The sequence below is a fragment of the Tupaia chinensis genome, unplaced genomic scaffold, assembly GCF_000334495.1.
Source record: "Tupaia chinensis unplaced genomic scaffold, TupChi_1.0 Scaffold000007_1, whole genome shotgun sequence".
NCBI lineage: Eukaryota > Metazoa > Chordata > Mammalia > Scandentia > Tupaiidae > Tupaia > Tupaia belangeri.
This window is the reverse complement of record NW_006159436.1, coordinates 2,703,828-2,728,139: the sequence shown is the minus strand read 5'-3', so window position 1 is coordinate 2,728,139 and position 24,312 is coordinate 2,703,828. Positions and strand designations below refer to the sequence as shown.

At 35.7% G+C, this 24,312-nt stretch overlaps 1 protein-coding gene across 1 annotated transcript in view; it reads right to left on the bottom strand.

Moving 5' to 3' along the window:
* Positions 1 to 24,312, bottom strand: part of AGTPBP1 (ATP/GTP binding carboxypeptidase 1) — a 134,753-nt gene that overhangs the window by 63,642 nt on the left and 46,799 nt on the right. Inside the window, exons 7-10 of the mRNA XM_027775591.1 lie at positions 22,901 to 22,994; positions 12,530 to 12,567; positions 7,927 to 8,135; positions 6,131 to 6,308 (exon numbers count right to left, since the gene is read on the bottom strand). Coding sequence (XP_027631392.1) covers positions 6,131 to 6,308; positions 7,927 to 8,135; positions 12,530 to 12,567; positions 22,901 to 22,994 — 519 coding nt within the window. The remainder of the gene's footprint in view (positions 1 to 6,130; positions 6,309 to 7,926; positions 8,136 to 12,529; positions 12,568 to 22,900; positions 22,995 to 24,312) is intronic.

Here is a 24,312-nt window from a genome sequence, read left to right as displayed (position 1 = left end):
AATCTCTTTATTGTGGTGATCAACAGCTCAATCTATCCTAACTAATGTATGTATAATATTGCTTTAAATTCTTTTTTGAAATAGATAGCAAAAGCTAGTACTCACACTGCATATGGTAACCTGGGTCTATTTATGCCTAAGCTCTAACAACAGTTAATTATAGATAATCAAAGGAAGAGATGACATTTGGAGAAAAGAAACAAAAGAACTCTTGGGAAAAAGAAAGACTGAATTCAGAAAAGCCTATCTATTCAAAACAGGAAAAGACTAGATAGCAAGAGGGGAAAATGCAATTCCGTGTCAAAGAGAAAATGTTTCTAATTCTTAGTCAAGCCTTTCAAATATTTTCCTTTCTATTACAATTTCCCTTGGGCTCATATTCATGGTATGTAGTACCATATAAAGTGTCTGAGACTTCCTTTCTTATCACTACCAATAATTAATAATATGAATTATTAAAGCTTAATCATACAATTAAAACCAAGGAATACAAATAAGATTCTTGTTAGCTTTCAAAGATACGTCCTTGGCTCATCTGTAGTAAAAACAGAAAAGACAGGAAACAAATGTCTATCAATCGGAAACTAATAAGATAAATTATGCTACATCTATATAACGATTAAAAGCAATAAGTCAGTACTTTCTGTTAAGATTTAGAATATTGCAAGGGGTTTATTTTATTGCTGTTATTGCCCCTAAAAATGTGATCCACTTTCCCTTGAGGTTTCTACCTGATTTTCTGTGATGTGTACATATGCACGCACACACACACACGAAAGCTATTCTATTTTATTCGTTTTTCTTTTCATAGTACTTTATTGCCTTTCCTTCTGTCTAAGCAATGTTTTGCGATTGATTTGCCTGGGCTTCCTATGTGGACAAGCATAGCCTTCATAAATTCCCCTTATCTCACTCTTTTACTGTCTGAGACTTTCTATTTCCTGTAGTACTGATGAGCTACATTTCAAAACGATGTTAAATACTAATGGTTAAAATAGGCATCTTCTAACATTTCAATACTATTTGTGATGTTGACTATTGATCTGAGTTCAATTATAAATATTCAACCTATCTGGGAAATATTCTAGACTTTCGTAAGAAACTTTATGTGGAATTGATGGGATTTTTAGGAACTCTCTTAATGGCACTGACTGAGATAATCACTTGGTTTTCTTCCTCTCACCTACTAACAATATATTTTATTAATCAAAACTCAACATTACAGTGAACTTACTTTCTTAAAAATAATCCTTACTTGGTCATGGCGTCCTATACATGAAAAATACCGCTCAATTCAATTTGCTACTATTTTAGGATTTTTAAATTTGTTTTTAAGAATGACACTGATCTGTAGGTTGTTTCAGGTTATTCTTACCAGGTTTTGTTTTCAGCATCATCTAGCTTCTAAACTTTCCCTTTTTTTCTATGCTCTGGAAAATAAAGCATAGGAAAATTTCTTGAAAGTTGAGAGAATGAGAGAACTAATCTACAAAATCATCAGCATGTAGTGTTTTCACTGAAGAAACGTAACACGTATCCATCTTCAAGGATCTTTTTTACTATTGATGTCAATTTAGTTACTCATATTTCCCTAAAATACTATCCATTTCAATCATACAAAGGGGACCTCAAAAGACTGATGGCAAAACAGAATTAAAGTATGAGTTGATTTTGTTAAAAATTTTGAAATCCAGGCACAGTGTTGGGTTGTCAGGAAAGTCATGACACATATTGCATAGAAAACTATGTAATGACTTCCCCAAAAACCTAATGGCTTTTTTATAATACACATTTTCTATGAACTTTTTGAAAATCCCCCTCATATATTCAAATATAGCTACAAAAACCACCTTTAGTATTCCCTTAGGTTCATGTAACTTCTTCTATTTAATTTGCCCAGAACTTAAGAGGCACATTAAAATCACCCAATGTATGTCTATCAATTTCTCATTATTCAAATAATTACTATTTTATTTATCTTTGCTGTATTGTTTTGCATGTGCTATTATGTAACTTGTATAAAATAATCCTTCTGATCTTGTGGTCTTTGGGGTTCTGTTGTTGTTACTTTGCATTTATATTCCATATAACATAATAGTAATGGTGTTCACCTCATTTGCAAAGGATAACACATCTGCCAATCCATTCACTTTTAAGTTTCCCTTTTTACTGGTTTAAGTTAAAGCATAGGAAAATTTCTTGAAAGTTGAGAGAATGAGAGAACTAATCTACAAAATCATCAGCATGTAGTGTTTTCACTGAAGAAGCGTAACACGTATCCATCTTCAAGGATTTTTTTTTACTATTGATGTCAATTTAGTTACTCATATTTTCCTAAAATACTGTCCATTTCAATCATACAAAGGGGACCTCAAAAGACTGATGGCAAAACAGAATTAAAGTATGAGTTGATTTTGTTAAAAATTTTGAAATCCAGGCACAGTGTTGGGTTGTCAGGAAAGTCATGACACATATTGCATAGAAAACTATGTAATGACTTCCCCAAAAACCTAATGGCTTTTTTATAATACACATTTTCTATGAACTTTTTGAAAATCCCCCTCATATATTCAAATATAGCTACAAAAACCACCTTTAGTATTCCCTTAGGTTCATGTAACTTCTTCTATTTAATTTGCCCAGAACTTAAGAGGCACATTAAAATCACCCAATGTATGTCTATCAATTTCTCATTATTCAAATAATTACTATTTTATTTATCTTTGCTGTATTGTTTTGCATGTGCTATTATGTAACTTGTATAAAATAATCCTTCTGATCTTGTGGTCTTTGGGGTTCTGTTGTTGTTACTTTGCATTTATATTCCATATAACATAATAGTAATGGTGTTCACCTCATTTGCAAAGGATAACACATCTGCCAATCCATTCACTTTTAAGTTTCCCTTTTTACTGGTTTAAGTCTCCAGTATGTATCAGCCAGTTGTATCTTGTTTTTCTAACCCAGTCTCTCTTTTTTTGAATAGAAGTATTTTATCCATTTAGATTTCTCATTACTAAAATTGATCTAATTGTTCTTGCTTTGTATTTAGTACTCTCAGGGGTATGAGCATCTTTGAAATTTCTTTGCTTTTATGGCAGTGATGGAGTCCTTCAAGAATTTTTTCCAAGGCCAAGAAAAAAAATATACACACACATAATTTTACACAGACTTCAAAGTGTTCATAATCTCTGAAGCTCTTCCATATATTCCTATGATTCAATGGATCCCAGTCTAAGGATCTCTGTTCCAGATGTTACTTGTACAATTTGAGATATATAGTTGGATCACTATTTCTATAGTCATTGTTTCAGAAATACAAGCAAAGTATCATTTACAAAATCATTCAATATAAATTTTGGTTTATGTGTGTAAAATATTCAGTTTATAACTGTGCATTATGTGTCTTTTGTCAAGAATTAGTTGATATATTTCATAGTACTAGTACAGCAACTGCTTAGAATTATATAGGTGATAGGTTGTAACATCTAATACAGTTACTTGCTGTGTCTCTTGCATTGCGGACATTTTTAATTCATTGCCTGAGTGGCTAGAGCAATATTTTAAATAATTACCTAAGGAAAAGTACTTGCATAATATATCATTCTATACCCTTACATACCTAAGAATATGTCACCTTCATATATGATGATTATTAATAAGGGTTTGGAAATAGAGTCAGAATCTCTTCTCTTTGAATCTCTACCGATGCTGCTTCACTATCTTTTGGCATTCAATATTTGAAAGAATAAGTCTTAAAGTGAGCTCAATTAATTGATTTAATAAACATTAGCACACTTATTATATCCCATATATCTAATGGATGCCGAAAATGAAGAAAATAACAGTCCTATTGTGACACATTTTTGAGGTTTATCTCTAGTTCGTGACACAGAACTCCTAAATCTACTGGAATTTCTGAGATGACAAAATAACTTTCGTTCAATGAAGTAATTCTTGACAGGCCCCTAAAAGGCTTTAGAAAGATGGTCACTCAACAGACCAAAGTATGACATACAGCTGGTCTGGCCCCATAACTGGCCTCTGAAGGGAGAGCAGACTTATGAGACCCAGCCATGACCTGTCAGTCTACCCTAACTCCAAGTACTTAGTGTTAGAATTGAACTGAATTATAGGACATTCAGATAGGTCCAGAGAGCTGGAGAATTAGTTGCTGGGAGGGAAAAAAAAAAAAAAAAACATGCATTTTGTGTCAAGAGTTTGAGTGGCAGCAGCCAGACCGATCCTCATGGAATTTACACTCTATCTGAGGAAGGTAAAAAACAATAAAGACTGTCATAGTAAGGGAGTATGATATGTGAAAGAAAAAAAAAAGAAACAGAATGATATTTCCCTTATGCCTGTCTACATACTTGCTATTATAAGTACTCTCCTCTCATGTCTTAATCATGAAGGCGTGTTAGCCGATGTAAACCTGTATTCCTAGTTTAATGATCCGTCAGTCAGAGAAGGCAGAAAAGGAGCCAGCAGAAAAATGTTTCATTCTTTCCCATGGTTGGTGAGTTCACAGCACTAGAGGTCAGCTATCCCCGTCCATCAATCTAGACATGTATAAAGAACACTGCGGAGTAATCCTACCTCCTTCCTGGCATTTCTGCCTGCTGCATCACAGACAAGCCTCGCCAGCATTCTGTTGCTAGAACCAAAATTTTATCCACCATTATCTGGTATTGAAATATTAGAGACGGGATTCCAACTGCTCCCACTGCAGTAATATCTGCATTTCACAATTACTCTTATAAACTCTACCGTATTTGTTTCATGTTCTATGTTTATTCCATGAGGATGCCCCTCTTACCTAGTTTTTGAATTCAGTACTTATTTTCCCCTATTTTTAAAATCTGTTGGTAATGTCAGATAGAATGGGAAGGAATCAGATCATCATTTTCACTTAGTTAACTTACTCATATGTTCTAGACTGTCTTAGACTTTCAAACCTTTGAAAGAAGGTTTCCGAATGATCCATTCTGATATTTGTGTTGATCTAACCTGTACTTTAATTAAACATTTCGGGAACCAGCAGTTAGTGTAATGGCTATGTCGCTGGACTCCCACATAGTTGACCGTGGTTCGCATCCCGGACCCAGTGGTTTAAAACTCAAGCCGGGTGCGTGTGCGTGCATGCCCAAGATCCCAAGAGGAGAAAGGAGAAAAAGGGATTGCGGCGTGACCATCCCCTCTGGGGGCTGATTTCTCACTTTCTGTCTCTCTGTCTCTCTCTATCTGGTGAGCGCACACGCCCTATAGCGAAAACATCTCAAAAAAAAAAAAATTAAACATTTCAAAAATGAAATCATAATAATGTATCATATGATATACACCACTAATAAATCTATGTCAAAGATAATTAAATTAATTTTAGTTATTTAAAATTCCTTAAAGACAATTATTTCAAATAAGTATTTTATTTATAAATAAACTTCAATTTTTTTTTAAAATGTGATCAACTAATAAAAAAATACTACAGAAATTCTACTGATGCCCTAGACTAAGTCTTCTTTTCCACTTTGTTAAACCTTATCAAAATTCTTTTCCCAACATTAAGAAATTAAACCTTTTATTTCCTTTACAACATATCTGTAGTATTACACAGAAAATGACAAGGCTGTATCATTTGATGTCTGATCATTTCATGTTTTCATGCAGTTAAGTCATGAGGAAGTTTTTGTAAGTATGCACCATAAAGGAATCAGAACATCATTTTCATGAGGAAGTTTTTGTAAGTATGCACCATAACAACTGTGGTGATGAGGTATTTTCAACTTAAGAAAAAGGCTCACTAAAAAGCTACAAATGTCAACTCAAACATAACAACTAAGCATTCCTACACTTTGAAAATTTATGTAAGCTATCAATTAATGTTTCTATATGAAATACATTTTCACAACAAAATGTACATATAGGCAACATATTCCACCCTCTTTGTTTTAATTACCAAATTTTAATTTAGTATATTTAAATAAATATTTATCACCTAAAATAAAATGTGTAAGTTGATCATGTTCATTTAGGACTCCTCTTACTAAAGAATTGGACACGAGCTAAAAAAAGTCAGCAAAGCCACACAATTCTAAGCACCAGCTAAAGCCGGCGGGATCCTGCGTCCTACCTTCCGGGGGCAGACTGTAGAGCTGGGCCACGGGCCCTGTCACAGGGATAACCGGCAACGGGAAGTGGAAAGAGCTCTTAATTGTTGGCAGTGGCAGGCGATTCTTCGGGAAACACTTCCTCATGATCAGACTTGAGGTGTTGACAAGTGGATCTAGAGTCCTGACGGCCAAACATTCCTGATTTTTAAGAAAAATAAATAAAGACGATGTGCCTTTGGTGAGTAACTGAGCCAAGTTTACATTATTTCAGAAAGCAATACATAGATAATTTTCTGGAAACAAGTATCACAGAAATCAATATTATAGCATAGGATAACTATAAAATAGCTTCACTATTCAGAAGTATCTATTAATATTTGTAAATAAAAACCTCATAGGAAAAATTTTAAAAATTTTAAAGTAGGACTTTTCCTTTTATATTTTAAATAAGCATAAATCAGTACCACCTTTGGTACCAAAACCACAGAAGTACTAACCATAAGTGACTCAGAATACAGTTTACCAAGTCTAGGGCACAAAATAGAAATGAAAATTTAAGAGTAGAGGAAAAAAGATATAAGAAATGTAAAAAGGTGTGAGAAGTAAATGTACACTTGACAGGGCCTCTCTCAGACCTGTGCCTCTTGTAGAGGCATCTCTCATAAAATTAGCTTTCAACTTACAAAAGAATAGCGTACTATATCACAATTCAAAGTTTTAAGAGTCTGATTTGCCATCCTAGTATCTAATATTAAGAAGGGCTGAGGCATAAGGGGCTTGAAACTTTTTTAAATGACAGTAAATTATGACTAGCAACTGATTCTTTAGAGGCACTTTAATGCAGTATTAAGTTTTCTATATGCATTTTCACATCTAACCTGCCAAAACACAGGAGAAATTAAAGTTCAGAAACGTTGTATCATAAGCAAAGTCACCTAACTCTTCTTCATACACCAAACATCCCTCCCTGTCTGTACTAGGAATAGTGACAACAAGTGCATATAATTGAGCTAGAGAAGAAAAAGCTATGGGTAAACATACTATGGGTTTAGATATCCTAACTATTGTCATATAGAGAAAGATAAGGTTCATCATGTATAAGGCCAAGTTCATAACCAGAATAAAGACCTGTTTTTTTTTTTAGAAAGATTTCTTTTTAATAACTATAGTCATCTAAAAACAAAACGGTTACATGGCACCATCCCCAATCTCCACAGCTGACTCTTTCACAGATGCCAAAAATGATCTTGCTGAATATTTTATGAACAATGTTAATGCTTAAGATGGCTGGCAGACTAGCATTCTCAGTTCCAGGTTTCATTGCTGTACCCTTCTCTATTCAATAAATGCTCTATCCAGTAAGAAGACATGCAAAACACTTACAGACAACAAAAGGCCCTACCACCTGTGAAGAGTCTCAAATATTAGGTCATCAGGAAAGTCGTGATATATTTTTCTATGGTATTCTATGCAAAAATGTGTCACGACTTTCCCAACAACCCAATACCTTATGAAACAAACACACAAAACTGAGTGCAGTCAACTATTCAATCCACATCCTATAAAACCTGGCTATCTGGAATCCCTTCCTGCCAAGGATTTACAATTCTTCCACTTAACTCTGGAAAAAAAAAAAATCTCATATTACTGTCTACTCTCTCCATTCAATCTAAGGACAAATGTGAGAAATGACTATTCCTTTGGTTTTACGATAGTTTAAAAAACGTATTTATCATATCTATACTAATGCAGGTACCTTAAGAACCAAATTGTATCATTACTACACAACCAGAATAATAGGAAAAAGATAACTCACTTGTGAAGTGTTATACAGAATTTTCATCCCATTGGCATCAATAAATGCTTTTCTTCCCAGCTTGATGTTTGTAACACTTTTTAAACTTTGTAAAATTCCTTTTCGAATAAGCATGTTTCTATGACGATTATCATGGCGGTGCCAATCTACATAAATCGTTAAGAGCACTTGCACATATCCTCTGTCTACTGCTCTCCGGGCATTTGTTTCTTTAACAAACAAACAAACAAAAATGGGAAAGACTATTTTTAAAAAGATGACAGAAAGTGGCAGAACAAATCAAAAATATAACCTATGTATTGTGATTAATCCTTATATATAACCTAAATGTAGTGATTAATTCATATAATTCCTTTGTTGAAAAAACAGTAACCACATGTTTAAATTTTTTTAAATATCCCTAATTTTCTAAAGAATAAATGTGACAAGTTGCAGAGGGAAAATTACAATAGAAACTTGCCAATAAATTGTTTCATGGTTTACAAATTAAAATATAGATATATCTTTACTAAAATTAGAGTTACATCTTTTTCAATGTTAATACTAAAAAAGCTTCAGATATTTTTAAATTTATGAATATATTTTAATTACAATAAATGAAATAAATAAGACTTTAACTTACTAGTTGTGAATATGCTTTTATTAAAAGCTATGTATTTTTTGTAACTTCTATTAGAAACTTTGTGTGTTTACACTGAAATTAACTCCCTAGATGCCCCTCAGATATGTAAATACCCATGACAAAACAATGCTTGGTTAAACTTACCTATGTAACTTTTTAGTAAGTGAAATGTAAGGAATATTATAGGCATTAAATTTTTAATGTAATGTAAACTACATTAAAAGGTTTTTTGGGTTCCAGCTGATGGTTACATCATTGGACTCCATGTAGTGGACAGTGGTTAAAGTTGCAGACCCTGTGGCTTGACACTCACACCAGGTACATGTACATGCTTAAAATCCTGAGGGAAAAATGGAGAGGGGACTGTGGCACGGTCATTTCCCCTTGGGGGTGATTTCTTGCTTTTTATCTCTCTGGTGAGCATACACTCCCTATAGCAAAAATCTCTCTTTAAAACAAAAAAGAGGGGCTGACAGGAGGGCATGGTGATTAAGGGTACTGGACTCCCACATGGCCGGCTATAGGGCTTGTGTGCTCACCAGAGAGAAAGAGGGAGAGGAAAAAGAAAACAAGCAAGCTGCCAGGTCTGGGACTTGAAACATGGTCAGCCATGTGGGAGTCCAGTGCCTAAACCAATACGCCACCTGCTGGCCCCTACATTAAAAGTTTTCAATTTTACTGGAATAGAATTACAGAATTAAATCCAAACATTTGACTTCATTTTATTAAAGTATTAATATTTGAGATGATTCATCAAAAGGTTTTTTTGTTTTTTGTTTTGTTTTGTTTTGCTTTTTTACTAAAATACCAGCCAGGGAATCATATCACAGCAAAAAAACAGAGCCACCCAGCATTACTTGGTGGGTCAATTATAAGAACTGCAAAATACTGTGGAATAGCAACCCATCCATCTGAGATTGTTTGGTTAAAAACAATACTAATCTTGACTTTGACTGCAATATAAAACGACTCCCTATTTCATGAAATGGACACTAAAGTAATGCAATAATAACGTTCCTCTCATTTTAGCTGCCTGAAAGAATTATTACAGTTCCCAGATACGCTAATGAAAACCTAAAACATTACACTGAGATAAACAAATAAATTCCTCCTCAGACTATGTTCTGACATGATAGAGGCAAAAGAAACTCACCAGGGAGAAAAGGTTTGTTTATGTGAAAGCTTTAAAATTCCTATCAGATACAGAAGTTACTTTGCAAACGCTATGGCTATTTACAAAATCAGTTCAATTGTTTTGGTCCAACAAAAGGTTCATATATTTTTAATTAATACATACTTTGTTAATGCCAATTGTAATATTCAAGGGGGTCTTCAAAAAGTTCACAGAAAACATATATATTTCTGAAAAAAATGCAAAGATTTCAAAAATTTTTGCACCAATATAAACTAGTATAGTTCCATTTTCCCATGAACTTTTGAAGTACCCTTGTAAGCCTTTAGTGTGGTATCTATAAAAATGACTTTGTTAAAAGTTACTGTGATTGGGGCCAGCAGGTGGCATAGTAGTTAAGATACAGGACTCCCACATGGCTGACCACAGTTCAAGTTCTGGACCCGGTGGCTTGAAACTCACATTGGGTGTATGTGCATGATTGAAATCCCAAGAGAGGAATGGAGAAGGGATTGCAGTATGGCCATAACCCCTGGAGAGTGACTTCTTATAATTTCCTTCTTTCTGTCTCTTTCTCCAGCAAGCACACATGCTCTATGAAAAACAACTTTTAAAAAAGCTACTATGATCATTATAACTCATCTATGATTAATTGTATGTTTCCACCAAAGTTCTCAATAGCCTAAATAGGATTTATGAGAAATATTAAACTCCTTTATGAAAGAGCGAATAAAAATAGAGAAGGGATTGGCATGGCCATCTCCTTGGTGGCGAGGAGAGGGAGTGATTTCTCACTTTCCCTGTCTTTCTCCCTCTTCTGTTTCTCCCACAAGCACACGGGCTTTATGACAAAAATCTAAAAAAAAAAAAAAAATTTAAGACAGACTTTTGCTATAGGGTACAGAGAGACAGAAAGTAATTACAGCCTCACCACAATCCCTTCTCCTCCATTCTCTTCCATTCTCCTCCTGGGATTTTGGGTACCCATGCCCACACGCCAGCATAAGTTTTAAGCCGCCAGGTCCAGGACTCAAACTGTGATCAACTACATGGGAGTCCAGCAATGTAACCATTATGCCATCTGCTGGTCCCCTAAAAAAAATTATTTTTTAAGAATTAATGCAGGGTCAATCCCATAGCCCAGTGGTTGAGAAAGCCAGATCCCACATGGCCAATTGTGGTTTGAATGCTGGCCCTAGTGGTTTGAAAAACACATCAGGCACATGTGCATACATGCCCAAAATCCTGACCGAATGGAGAAATGTAAGAAAAGGGATTATGGTATGGCCATGCCCCAGTGCGTGGGGAAAAAGCGGGAGGTGCTTTTTCCCTCTCTTCTGTCTGTCTGTCTGTCTGTCTGTCTGTCTCTTCGTCTCTCTCTCTCTTTCCGGCAAGCGCATGTGCTCTCTGCCATTTTGAAAAATTAATCTTTGTGCTTCAATTTGAAGCACAAAGTTAGAGCTCAAGCCTAAAAATACCTTTTACGGGTAATTCACATATTACCATCTTGCTCTGAAGTTTATTACATTATTTCAAAACTACACAACTAATCTAATTGAGCACCATGCTTTTCATTTCAACAATAAAACTGTTAAACAAGTACTCTGGTATATAATACTAATACCTAAGATGGTTTTTAAAATGTAATAAACCATTACTTTATCAAACATCAGATTTTCCATCAATTATATACCATTACTAAAAAATCTATGGGCACAGCCACAATAGTACAGCACAATTTCCATCAATTATATACCATTACTCAAAAAATCTATGGGCACAGCCACAATAGTACACGGTGTAGGACTACTTGGCATTAGTTGCTACTCAGCAAGCTCAGGGAACATACAAGGCCCAGGTTAAATTCCTGGCCCAGCCTAAAACAGCCAGGAATAGCAGCACAGGCCTTCAGTCCCAGCTACTCAGGAGGATGAAGCAGGAAGATCACTATATAGTGACATCCTGCCTTTCAAAACAAGTGAAAAAAAAAAATTCTGGTAATTCAAACTGAAGAGCAAGTTGGTCTCACCACTGACATATGATTTTTAGTAAATAACATATTAATGATGTCTCCCCTGGCAGTTTAAAAAAAAACATACACACACACATAAAAGCTATCAACACAGAAGTTGAAGACTAAATGTTTCTGTGGATAAACAAAATCTTAATTTAATCAACCAATAATCCATAGGAGTGCTAATGAAAATTAACATTTAACATAGTGACAATGAACATCTTAGAGGAAAAAATATATATATATATATATATAATATAAGGCTAGATGATTATTCTCTGAGGGCATTATCATAACACCAATGCTTCTATTTTGAACATAAAAAATGCTATAATTTATTAGACTAAATTTGTATTAGTAGTCACTGTTTTAAAATGTTATAAGCTGAATTTACAATAGAAGCAGAATTTCTAATAATAGGGTTCTAAGTTTAAATCATGTGTTAGATACAAAGATTACAGTTATTCAAGATATTTCTCATAATAGAAGCTCTTAAATACCATATTAGCTTCACTTTTTTAAGTGATAATTACATACCACTTACATATTTTCCTCCACTAACAGGGTTTTATGTTTATATAAAAAAACAGAAACATGAAATCAATGTGCTTGGGTAAGCAATATAAATGTAGCAAATAAAATGTAACTCAGTAAACATAACATGGCATTAGTTATACATATCAAAAACAACAGAAGGTAAAATCAAGATTGACATTGGAATATTATAAATCAGCTTTATAACTATAGATAAAATCTACATTTCCAACTTCTTTAACAGACTAAATAGAATGCTCAGAAAAATAGTATCTAGTATTTCTAGTATTTAAAAACTTACTTGATTTTAGCAATGCAGCAAGAGTGTCTAAAGCAACCCTGTCAACACAACGAGAAAACACAAACAACAACAAAACTAGTAAAATTAATCTACAATAGTAAAATGATACAATCTTTTCAGATAATTATTATCTATTTCAAAGTTTATTCTTATTATAATCAATTACAATGGTGTTTCTATGTACGCATCTAAATTTAGTTTAAAATTGGGTATGAGAAAGATTGAAACATCAATACAAATCATCAAAAAAGTTTTAAGAGAAAAAAAGCTAATAACGCCTAAATCTTAATGCAGACATAGGATAAATGGAATTAATTACTGTACCTGTATCTGACCCTGACAGATTTCACAAAGGAATCATACTGATAGAATCATACGCCTGGTCAAGCTAGTGACATGATGGATAAAACCACTGGATCCCACATGGTCAATGGTGCAGTTCAAGTCCCAGACCCAGTGACGAGAAACACATCTGGGTTCGTGTGTATGCATGCCCAAAATCCCAAGAGAAGGATGGAGGAGAGGGACTACAGCATGGCTATCGTCATGAGGGGATCTTTCTCACTTTCCTTCTCTCTCTCTCTCTCTCTGTCTCTTGAAAGCACACACACCCTATAGCAAATTTAAAAAGAAAAAAAAGAAAAGGAAAAAGAAAAACAGAATTACATACATAATTACAAAATTCTATAGATACTTTAAGGTTCTGACTTTGAAGTGTTTTTGTGTATAAGCTATAATCCTCTCATTTAAGGTCATAACAAATGTAAAATATTTCGGAATATAGACATTTGGGGAAAGGAAAGATGAGTGCTTAACATTTTCAGCCATGAAGTATCAAAAGAGTAAGAACCTAAATAAAATGATAAAAACTCTTACTGCCCCATACAGGGCAAAAGAAGAGCTCTAAAAATTGAAGGTATTTTTATTTTCTTTGAACATAAATACTCCATTACAGTGAAACAAACTGCCATTAAGCAGTTGCAAACATACACACGTAATACCACTGCAAAAACACTATAATTCACGTAGTTTTTTTTTTAATTTCTAAAGAAATGGCACTTAATTTCAATCCTTTAAAAATGTAAAGTTATATACTATGGTACCTCTTCGTAAATGTCAATTATTATAATTATTTTGCACTAAAAATATGTGTTGTATCAAACTTAATTAAACATTTCACTCACTCTAATATACGCATTTGTTGAATGCCTAGATACCACAGTAGCAAGTTCTTCATGGGTTTAAGATTAGAAAACAAATTTGCCTCTTCCACATGTAGTTCTACAATCTATACAATGTAATAAAATGTACACATCTAAGAAAAAAATTTCAAAAAAAATATCCAAAACAAGACAATAAAGTAAAAATTACATACATTAGTGGTCAAGGAGAGGCAGCGAGAGCAGATGTAGATAAAAGTAAACATAACTGATTAGAAGATTTAATGTAGATACAGCATCATAGTCAAACTGGAAACAGTGATACTGAACTACGCACAAAGTATTTAACAAGTGCTGAGGACAAGAGAGGTATTAGTTATGCTCTGGTTTATTCACATAAATAATGCAACCATAAATACCTTTATTTATAATGAAATTTACAACATAGAAACAAAGTATACATATATTGTAAATATTATAAATTCATACTTCTTTCTCAAAACAATGTTAAGGGTCAGGTAAGTTGAAAGTAACTGAATGTGGGGCCAGTGGGTGGTGTAGTGGTCAAAGGCACTAGATTTCTACATGGATAACCATGGTTCAAGTCCTGGACCTGATGGCTTGCCTTCTCCTTTTCTCTTTCTCACTCTGTCTCTCTCTCATCAAATTTTAAAAATAGTAATAATAACAAATAAAATTAAATAATTCTTTTTAAAAAAAGATAAATGAATATATAAATATATAAATAAATGACTGCAGCACTGCCTTCCCCACTAGAGGCTGATTCCTCACATTTTCTCTCTCTCTCGCTCCTTTCTCTCTCTTCTCTCCTCTCTCCTCCCTTCCTCCTCCCCCCCCCATCTCTCTCTTTCATTCACACACACACACACACACACACACACACTGCACCCGCTGGCATTAAAAATAAAGTCCTGGTACACAGAATTCGTACGTATTATGATTAAGAAAACTACGATGTTAGAATATAGCAGTCTCCCTTTTCTCTTATCTGCAGGAGATACATGCCAAGACCCCCAGGGGATGCCTGAAAGCACAGATAGTATCAAACACTACACAGATGCTCAGTTCACAATGTGGTTACGACTCGACCTATCCTAAGTTGAAAATATCATAAGCTGTGATTAGAGAGTGGCACAGCAGTAATGCAATGCTCTGTGACGCTGGACCCATACATAAAGGTCCTGGGTTCATGTCCCAGGGCCTCCTGAGATAGCTGACAATCAAAGGCAATGATCCATATGAGAGAGAAACAAATGAAGTGGGCCCTACAGTTGCTCTAGGTAATGACACCTTGAAAGTTACCAAGTCAAGCACAGGGAGATAGAGCCCAGGTAAAGACTGGGTAGAACCCAGGCAGATCCCCTGAGTTGGGCACACAAATTCCCTGAGGACATGGAGAATCTAGGGAGACCAAGTCAGATTCACAGGTCAGAGTAGCCCCCTCGCCCTAAAAAAAGCAGCAGTACAAAAAGAGAATTTTCAGAGAATTCTGCTAGAATATTCAGCAAAGTAGTAATCAGCGTGTAGATGTAAAGTAATTACCAGTGGCTGGGGAAAAGCCCATCCAAGAAGACTGGAGACCTGTGTCTAGTACTCACACAGGGCTGGGAACAGTGCCTATTCCAGCCCACCAGACTGGAAACCCTCCCAAATCAGGAGCATGACTCGGTCATGGGGAATAATCAGTCTAAACCGTGCTCTGATCCCATCTAACAAATCTGAAAAGACTTCGACAGATCAAATTATTTCCAGCTAGCTTGGCTACATCCCAGAACAAACCTCAAGAACACAAATACAAAAATCTCTCATCCCCAACAAGGTAAAATTCACAATGACTTGCATGGAATTAAAAATTATTAGGCATTCAAAAAGCAGAGAAATAAGACCCATAAGGTTGAGGAAAAACAAAACAACTGAAATTGACCTAGAACAAACATGAGTAACGGTTTTCTCTACAGTTAAATGTGCACCATTTGATCCAGTATTCCATTCTAAGGTTTCTACCCAACAGAAACATATGTGTAGTGTTTGATACTATCTGTGTTTTCAGGCATCCACTGGGAGTCTTGGCATGTATCTCCTGCACACAGTCAAAGGACCAGCAGTTAGTATAAGGGCTATGTCGCTGGACTCCCACGTAGTCGACCGCAATTCAAGTCCCAGACCCGATGGCTTAAATTCACGCCACGCATGTGTGCATGCATGGCCAAGATCCTGAGAGAAGAATGGAGGAGAAGGGATTGTGACGTGGCCATCTCCCCCTGTGGGGTGATTTCTCACTTTCTGTCTCTCTGTCTCTCTCTCTGTGTTTCTGATGGAGCGTATACAACCTATAGCAAAAACCTCTCAAAAAAAAAAAAAAAAAAAAACACAAACACAGATCCAAATAAAGCTTCACACATAAAGATTCCCAGCTGCTTTATTTTTAATAGCCAAAAGCTAGAAACAACCCAAATGTCCATCAAGAGATGAATAAAACAAATTCTGACACATCCAGACAACTGTGAATACAGTGATTAAAAGGAATTAACTGATGATACATGCAATGACATAAGCGAATCTAAAAACAATCAGGATGAATAAGAGAAGCCTTCTCCCTTCAAAATAAGAGTACAGATATACGATATGATTCCAGTTATATAAAAGTCCTCAAAATGCAAACTTTTTGCCACTGTCTATTGATGACAATAGCATAAACATGACTGCCAGGAGCCAAAGAGGGGAGCAAGGAAGAAACTACCAAAGGGCACAGTAAGGCTTTGGCAGGGGTGGGAGTAGGGGGTGGAAATGCTCACGATCCTGGTGGGCCCACAGGTCTAGCACTCTACACAGGACATCTTAGGATTCCCATGGTTTCCGAGCGCACTATCGCCTTCATGGGTTGCCTCTATCATAAGATTTCATATTTATATCTTACAATTGGGTTGGTACTAATAATACCATAAACTAAAACTTTTTTTCAGCCTTAACACTGACTTTTTTCTTATTTTAAAAGAAATGAAAACATTTTTATGGGCCCCTAAAAGTACTGTGAGCCCTCAGCACTGTGCCTACTGGATCTAAAAGCCAAATATGCCCTGCATGTGTCAGTTTTTCTAAATTGCAAACCTTGAATATATACAACTTAGTATATGCCAACTCTATCTCAGAAAGGCATTTTTTTATAAATTTATTTATTTTTGTATATACATTCAATCACATTGTTTAGCTTACAATGTGAGCATTTCAATATGTGAACATTTCTCCCCAGTCCTGCTGGTCAAAATATCTTCAACAGATAACACCACACCTCCCCATCCTATCAATGCATTTTTTTTTTTAAAGAAGACAATCAGGTCAATGCCAGAGAAACAGTAAATACTTTCTTCCTATGGTACTTTAGTGAACTGTTCTATGTTACAAATCCCTCTTATTTAAAAAGTGATAAAGTCAAGACAAAATATTTACTCCCCAAAACATTAAACAGTTTGCTGACTAATCACGTTAAGATGATCTTGGGGCCAGTAAGTGGCATAATGTTTAAGGCACCAGATTCCCACATAGCTAACCATGGTTCAAGTCCTGGGCCCAGCAGCTTAAAAATCACAACAAACAAACAAACAAACAAACGGTTTCTTTTAAAAAAAGATTATCTCAAGACTCGCTGAATTACACACGTGTTCTCTACAGTAAGCAGCAGATCCCACTGTTTCTCACAATTCAATATAAGCAGTCTCTTTGTTAACTGTTTTACTGCAGAGACCATCATGACTCTCCTTAACAACCTCTACACATGGAAGTCAAGGTCTGTGCAAGACGTAACTATGCAAAGTGAACACATAGCTAGCACAGGACACGGTGAGAAATCACAAATTATACAGACTATGAAGTGCATACAACCAACTTATCAATCATCTGTGTGGGCTGAATTGTGTCCCCTAAAGAGGGGGTCAGGTGCTAACTGCTGTAGTACCTCCGAATGTGACCCTGCTGCAAACAGGGACATTGAAGATGTTACTAGTTAAGATGAGATCATATTGGCGTAGTTGGGTCCTTAAATACAAGATGATATGAAGACAAACCAGAGGAGAACGCCATGTGAAGATGGAGGCAGAGACTGAAATTCTGTGGCTGCAGTCCTAGAATTGACCAAAGACTGTCCGCAAACCTCCGAAAGCTAGGAGGAAATAAGGGAGGACTCTTCCCTACTTATTCCAAAGGAAGTATGGCCCTGCTGACAAGCTGATTTTTAACTTCTAGCCTCCAGTACGGTGACACACAAATTTCTGTTGCTCTAAGACACAAGTTTGTGGTAATCAGTGATTGCACCTGAGATACTGGATTAGTTTCCAGGGGCTGTCATAACAATTGCTTTCAATGAACTCTCAAAGATTTTCCCATCTTTGGTTAATATTTTATTCAAAGTTAATAAAATCTTAGCATACTTTCAGAAAGTCTTTCTTCCTGCTAGCAGCTGTTTACATGTCTAAACCAAATAAAAGTGCTTCTGATAGTTTCTAACCCTCAATCTGTAACGTGTTTTCTGTGATTCTCCAACGCTGGAAAGCTGAAGTGTGAAATCAGCTCTGTCTCCAACGTTCATGGTGCTTGTTCTACAGCTCCACCAGATTAAAATAAATCACGAAGTCTGATGCGAAATCCTGTTAATAGTTTCATCCAATGTTATTTAAAAGGTATTTTAAAAACTTCAGCACAAAGGAAATTCTGTGCCCAGCCATAAGATGAGGATTCAGTCCCCAGGTCAGCCTGTACACCAGGCATATGCACCCACACCAGGATGCTGGCTAGAAAGGGGAGGACTGCAGCATGAGACCCAACTGAAGGTCTCTCTCTCTCTCTCTCTCTTTCTCTCTCTCTTTCTCTCATGAAATAAAAAAACTTGAAAAAATAAAGGCATTGCTGAAACTCTGATGTTCACAAGCCCATATGTAGTTATAATGGTGCAAAAGAATTTTAAATATTAGATTTATTTAATTGCACAATTTATAGTATGTTAACTGATTAAAATTTCTCAGTATCAATAATTTTCGCTTTCTTAAGGATTCTTCCAATCTTCACATTTCCCACACAGAATATAATGTAACCAATACTAACTCAAAAACATATTCAGAGAGGGAGGAAAATTCTAAGTACCAGGGATGCAGGAAAGTTACATTGACTTTAAATTGGGGATTAATCCTTGCAATGACCTCCAAACCTAAGAGGAAACTCAAGAAGATGCAGTTACGATAACTTCCTAACTTGCTTCTTTGTGGATCAACAGTTTTAAATCCCAAACCTAAAATTGGAAAGGAAAAGAAATCCTAAAGGAAGTAACATCCTTCATACCTAAAATCTCCCTTAATCTTCTCCACTAAATGTGGGGCATTATATTTAAGGAGAAGAAGAACTACAATAGAAAGTTCAACAAGACTTAAGTTTTTTAGTTAATCAAGAGGAAACTCTCAGACTGTTAAAAATTACATGATATCAAGGAATACATGCTTGGTCTATGAGTGGTTTCTTCTTTTTAAAATAAAAGCGAAGTAAAAAATTACGTTTTCTTTTTTAAGTATAAATAGAAAAAAAAAGAATGAAGGAATAATTCAGACAACATAATTCTTTTCTCAGAATTTTTTTTTTTTTTTTTTTTTTTAGGTTTTTTTCCAAAGGGTACATGTGCTCACGGGAGAGAGACAGTGAAACAGAAAGTAAGAAATCACCCACCAGGGGAGATGGTCAAGCCTACATCCCTTCTCCTCTATTCTCCTCCTGGGATTTTGGGCACACACACACACACACATGCCCCTGGCATGATTTTCAGGCTACCAGGTCCGAGACTTGAACTGTGGTAAGCCTTGTTGGGAGTACAGTGCCTTAACAACTGCTGACCCCATCTTTTCTCAAAAGTTTTAAACATGTTGATATTTACTAGGTTTTGGGTATATATATCCAGTCTAACCAAACCACGAGCTCCATCAGTCTACAGAAGACACGAGGATATATTCATATGTCAACTATCCAAGTGCAGTCATCCTAATCCAGATGTAGGACATTCTAAAGGACAAATCACCCAGACGCTTCAACAAATAAACAGAACCAAACAAGACCCCTTTTTATTTTAAAAGATTATGATAATAATGTGTATGATATAAAATATATATATATTAAATATGTTGTATGTAAAATAAAAGATGATGATTATGATATAGATCCATCAAAAACAACGTACAGACCTTATTTGGACCTTCCTTGATTTAAGCCAACTGTAAAAAATGATGTTTCTTAAATAATTGGAAAATGTTAGATATATTTAATTATTATTAACATTATTGGGCACAAACAATTTTTTTTGAGAGGTTTTTGCTATAGGGCGCTTGCGCTAGGCCAGACAGAGAGAGGCAGAGAGACAGAAAGAGAGAAATCACCTCCCAGGGGGATGGCCATGCCACAATCCCTTCTCCTCCATTCTCCTCTCCATGATCTTGGGCATGCACGCACACGTGCCCGGCGTGAGTTTTAAGCCACCGGGTCTGGGACACGAACCGCGGTTGACTACATGGGAGTCCAGTGACATAGCCATTACGCTAACTGCTGGTCCCAACATAATACTGAGGTAACATTAAAACAAAAAATGTCTGGGGCCCCGCTCTGTGGCCTACAGTTAACAGTGGTGCATGGTCAACCACATGGTTCAAATCCCGGCCCTGGCAGCTGGAAAATACACCATGAACATGCATGTGCATGCTGAAAATCCTGACAGGATAGAAAAACGGAGAAGGGACTGTGGCATGACCACACTCACTGGGAGTGCTTCTCCCTCTCCCTCTATTTCTCTGTCTCTCTCTCTCTCTCTCTCTCTCTCTCTCCCTGGCAAGCATGCAAGTCCTTTGGCAAAATGAAAAAGTCTGTATCTGACAGTGATCAAACAAAAGAATTTACAGATTACATTTAATAGCTCATATTTGCTTTAAAATACTCAGGAGAAAAATGAGGACAAAGAAAGATTAAATAAAAATAGCAAAATGTTGACTGTTGTTGGAATTGGGTGACAGGTTCAGAAGAGATCATTTTATTATTCTCTCTACTTTTGTGCAGGCTTGGAAACTGCTGAAATACAATGAGGAATGATGTATGCACCTTGTTTGGATTCTGATTCAAACAATCCAACTATAACGGAGATTTTGAGACGAATGAAATGACTGAACACAAACTAGATTTTAGACTGTATTAGGGAGTTAATAATTTAGTTGAACATAACTGCTGTTTTTTTTTTTTTTCTTGGAGGGGTTTTTGCTATAGGGCACGTGCGCTCGCCAGACAGACAGAGAGAGACATAGAGACAGAAAGCGAGAAATCACCCCCTAGGGGGGATGGTCACGCCGCAATCCCTTCTCCTCCATTCTCCTCTCGGGATCTTGGGCACGCACACACACGCGCCCGGCGTGAGTTTTAAGCCACCAGGTCCAGGACACGAACCGCGGTCGACTACGTGGGAGTCCAGTGACATAGCCATTACGCTAACTGCTGGTTCTCAACTGCTGTTTTTTTTAAGTCCTCGTGTAGCACAGCTATATACTTAAGTTTTTAGGAAAATAACAATAATTTGGGAGAAAATAATCCAAAAGAAAATATCTGAGATTTGTTCTTTTTTTATTTATGTATTTTATTTTAATTTGATTAGAGAGAGACAGAGAGAGAGAAAGTAAGAAAACAAGCCACCAAGTCCGGGACTCAAATCATAGTTGGCCATGTGGGATTCCAGTACCATTTAACACCATGCCACCTGCTGGCCCCCTAAGATTTGTTTACAAAAATATGAGTGTACTTATATATGTACAAATACACTTGTTTATAGGTACTTATATATATAATATATATAGGCATATTTTTAACATATATTTTTTTTTTAAATCTAAGATTTGCTTAAAAGTACCCCAGGAAATATTAACAAACAAAAGAATGGAGAGAAAATAAATGAAACAAAAATTATAAGATGCTAATAACTGTTGAATGTAACAAGTAATTAATATAATTAAATAAATGTAATTAGCTTAATATAGCATAAACTCTATTTTACATATGATTAATTCTACAATAAAAACATTATTTTAAGAATAACCTGTAGGGACCAGGAGGTGGCATAGTGGTTGAGGCACTGAACTTCCACGTTGTTGACTGCAGTTCGAGTCCCAGACCCAGTGGCTTGAAACTCATGCCAGGCATGTGTGCATGCATGCCCAAAATCCTGAGAAGAGAATGGAGGAAAAGGGACTGCAGTATGGTCATCCCCCAAAGGGTGATTTCTCGCTTTCTGTCTCTCTGTGTCTCTTCAGCAAGAGCACATGCTCTATAGCAAAAATCTCTCCAAAAAAGGAAAGAGCTCTAACGGGTCAGCATGTGGTATAGTGGCTAAAGATGCTGGACTCCCATATGGCTGACCATGGTTGAGTCCTGGGCCCAGTGGCCTGAAAATCACTCCAGGAATGTGTGCATACATGCCCCAAATCCCAAGTAACAGAGGATAAGAAATGGCAGTGTGCCCAGCCCCCTGGGAGATGACTTCTCACTTTCCTTCTCTCTGACTTTATCCTGTGAGTAAAGACACCCTCTGATAAAAACCGCAAAAATGAAAAAGAACCTCTAAATAATTTATAAAAATACTAAATATAACCAAATATCAAGAAAGTACTTTATTTCCCAAAGATTAAAATCTATGAATGAATGAAAATAAGCACACATATAAATACATCTTATAACGTATGCATATCTCAGGATAAGAAAAAGAATGACGTGATTTTGACACCGTTGAAGTGTATCAATTTAACACATGTTCAGGTCATTGTGAGAATGAAAGAAGCAGTCATTCAATGACTTGCAAAACGGGGTGTGGTATAGTAGGCACTCAATAAATGATTCTGGATGAGTGATACTCTATAATCTTTGTTCCTCTAAAGTACCTTGGAAGTTCAGAGTTTAAATCTACGTAAATGCTGTATTTAATGAATTTTTAATTTTCTAATTTTGATATATTTCTGAAGATTAGTAAACTTTATAGTAAAGAAAATCATCATGCTAAAAGCACTATTTAAGAATGAAGGAGAAAACTCTACATATCATTTAATTCACTATACTCATTGTATTTATCATGATAATGAGCCTCAGAAAAACAAAAGATATATCTCTATTTATATTCAAAATATTTACTCACTTCATAATACCTGAATTCTTCTTACTAAATGGTCCGATAATTTTAAACATCAGTTCCACAACTCCATTTTTTCCTAAGGATACTGAATTCACAGCTGGAAGGAGGAGAAAAAGAAGCAAAATGATTTAAACTTCGATAACTAAAATGTGTACACGTAAGGACTGAAAACATATACAAATGTTTAATAAATGTGAAATCAAGTCACTCTTTAAGTCCACCTTAGCAAATCATTTGCAGAGAGGATTTTTTTTTTTTTTTTTGTTTACTACAGGAACTTACCAGAAAATTCCAAACAAAACATGTTATACACATATACATACATACACACACACACACACACACACACACAAAGACAAAAAAATACTTTGGTTGTTCCATTTGCTTTTTTTCAATAAATTTAGGGACTTCATTAAATACCCAGTTGTGAGGATTCAGAGATAAGAATAAACTGTCTCAGCTCTCACAGAACGCAGTGTAGAGAGAATGGCAGAAACAGACCAGATGGTGGTCACAGCATTATTGCAACATTCTACAGTGATAAATTCCCAGAGAAAGGTTCCGCGTTCACTTCACATGACCTCCCTGTGGTGGGGGGTACACATGCAGTGGTCTGGACCAGCTGAGGCTGGGGGTGTGAATCATGGGTTAAGGATCCTGTTAGGGGGATGTTTATGTGAGTATGTCTCTCTCTCTCTCAGAAGAAATGAAATAAACTTTCATTTTGAAAAATAACAGAAACAATGAACAAATATTAAATGATTTTCTAAACAGGTAAGAGTAGTAGGCTATTTTCTAAATAGGTAAGAGTAGCAGACTCCAGTGAGGAGTCCCTAATTCAGAATGAGACAAGGGAAAATGATCCATGAGCTCAGGTTTTGGGGGTTGTTTTGTTTTCCCACTGGATCACTGTAGAAATGGAAAGATTGGAAGATATAATAACAAAGAGGGCAACAATATTAGAGACAGTACAGCAGGGGGTGAGTAATAGGGGATGGGTAATAGGGAGGGAGGGGATCAAGGGAAAAAGCAAAACACTTAATGGATAAAACTGAAAAATTATCTGTTGATGAAAACATATATGGTAATGTCTTTGATGAAAAATGCGTAGGTATTACCTAGGATAGGAGCTGGAGTTAAGGGTAGATATGTTTCCAAAATGTCTCTGAAGATGGGTAACAGGGACAATAAGATAGAAATAAGGAATGAGTATTGTGGGTATGAGCAGTTACATGTTAAAACCTACATTACCAAACAAAAATAAACAAATGGAATAATAAATTAGATCTGAATTTTAAATAAACGGTCAGAAATCACAGCACATTGGGGAGGACAAGGAATACCTTTAAAAGGCTGTGATTCAGATGAAAGATAATAAAGACTTTAATTAAAGCAATTTAAGTAGGAAGAAAAGA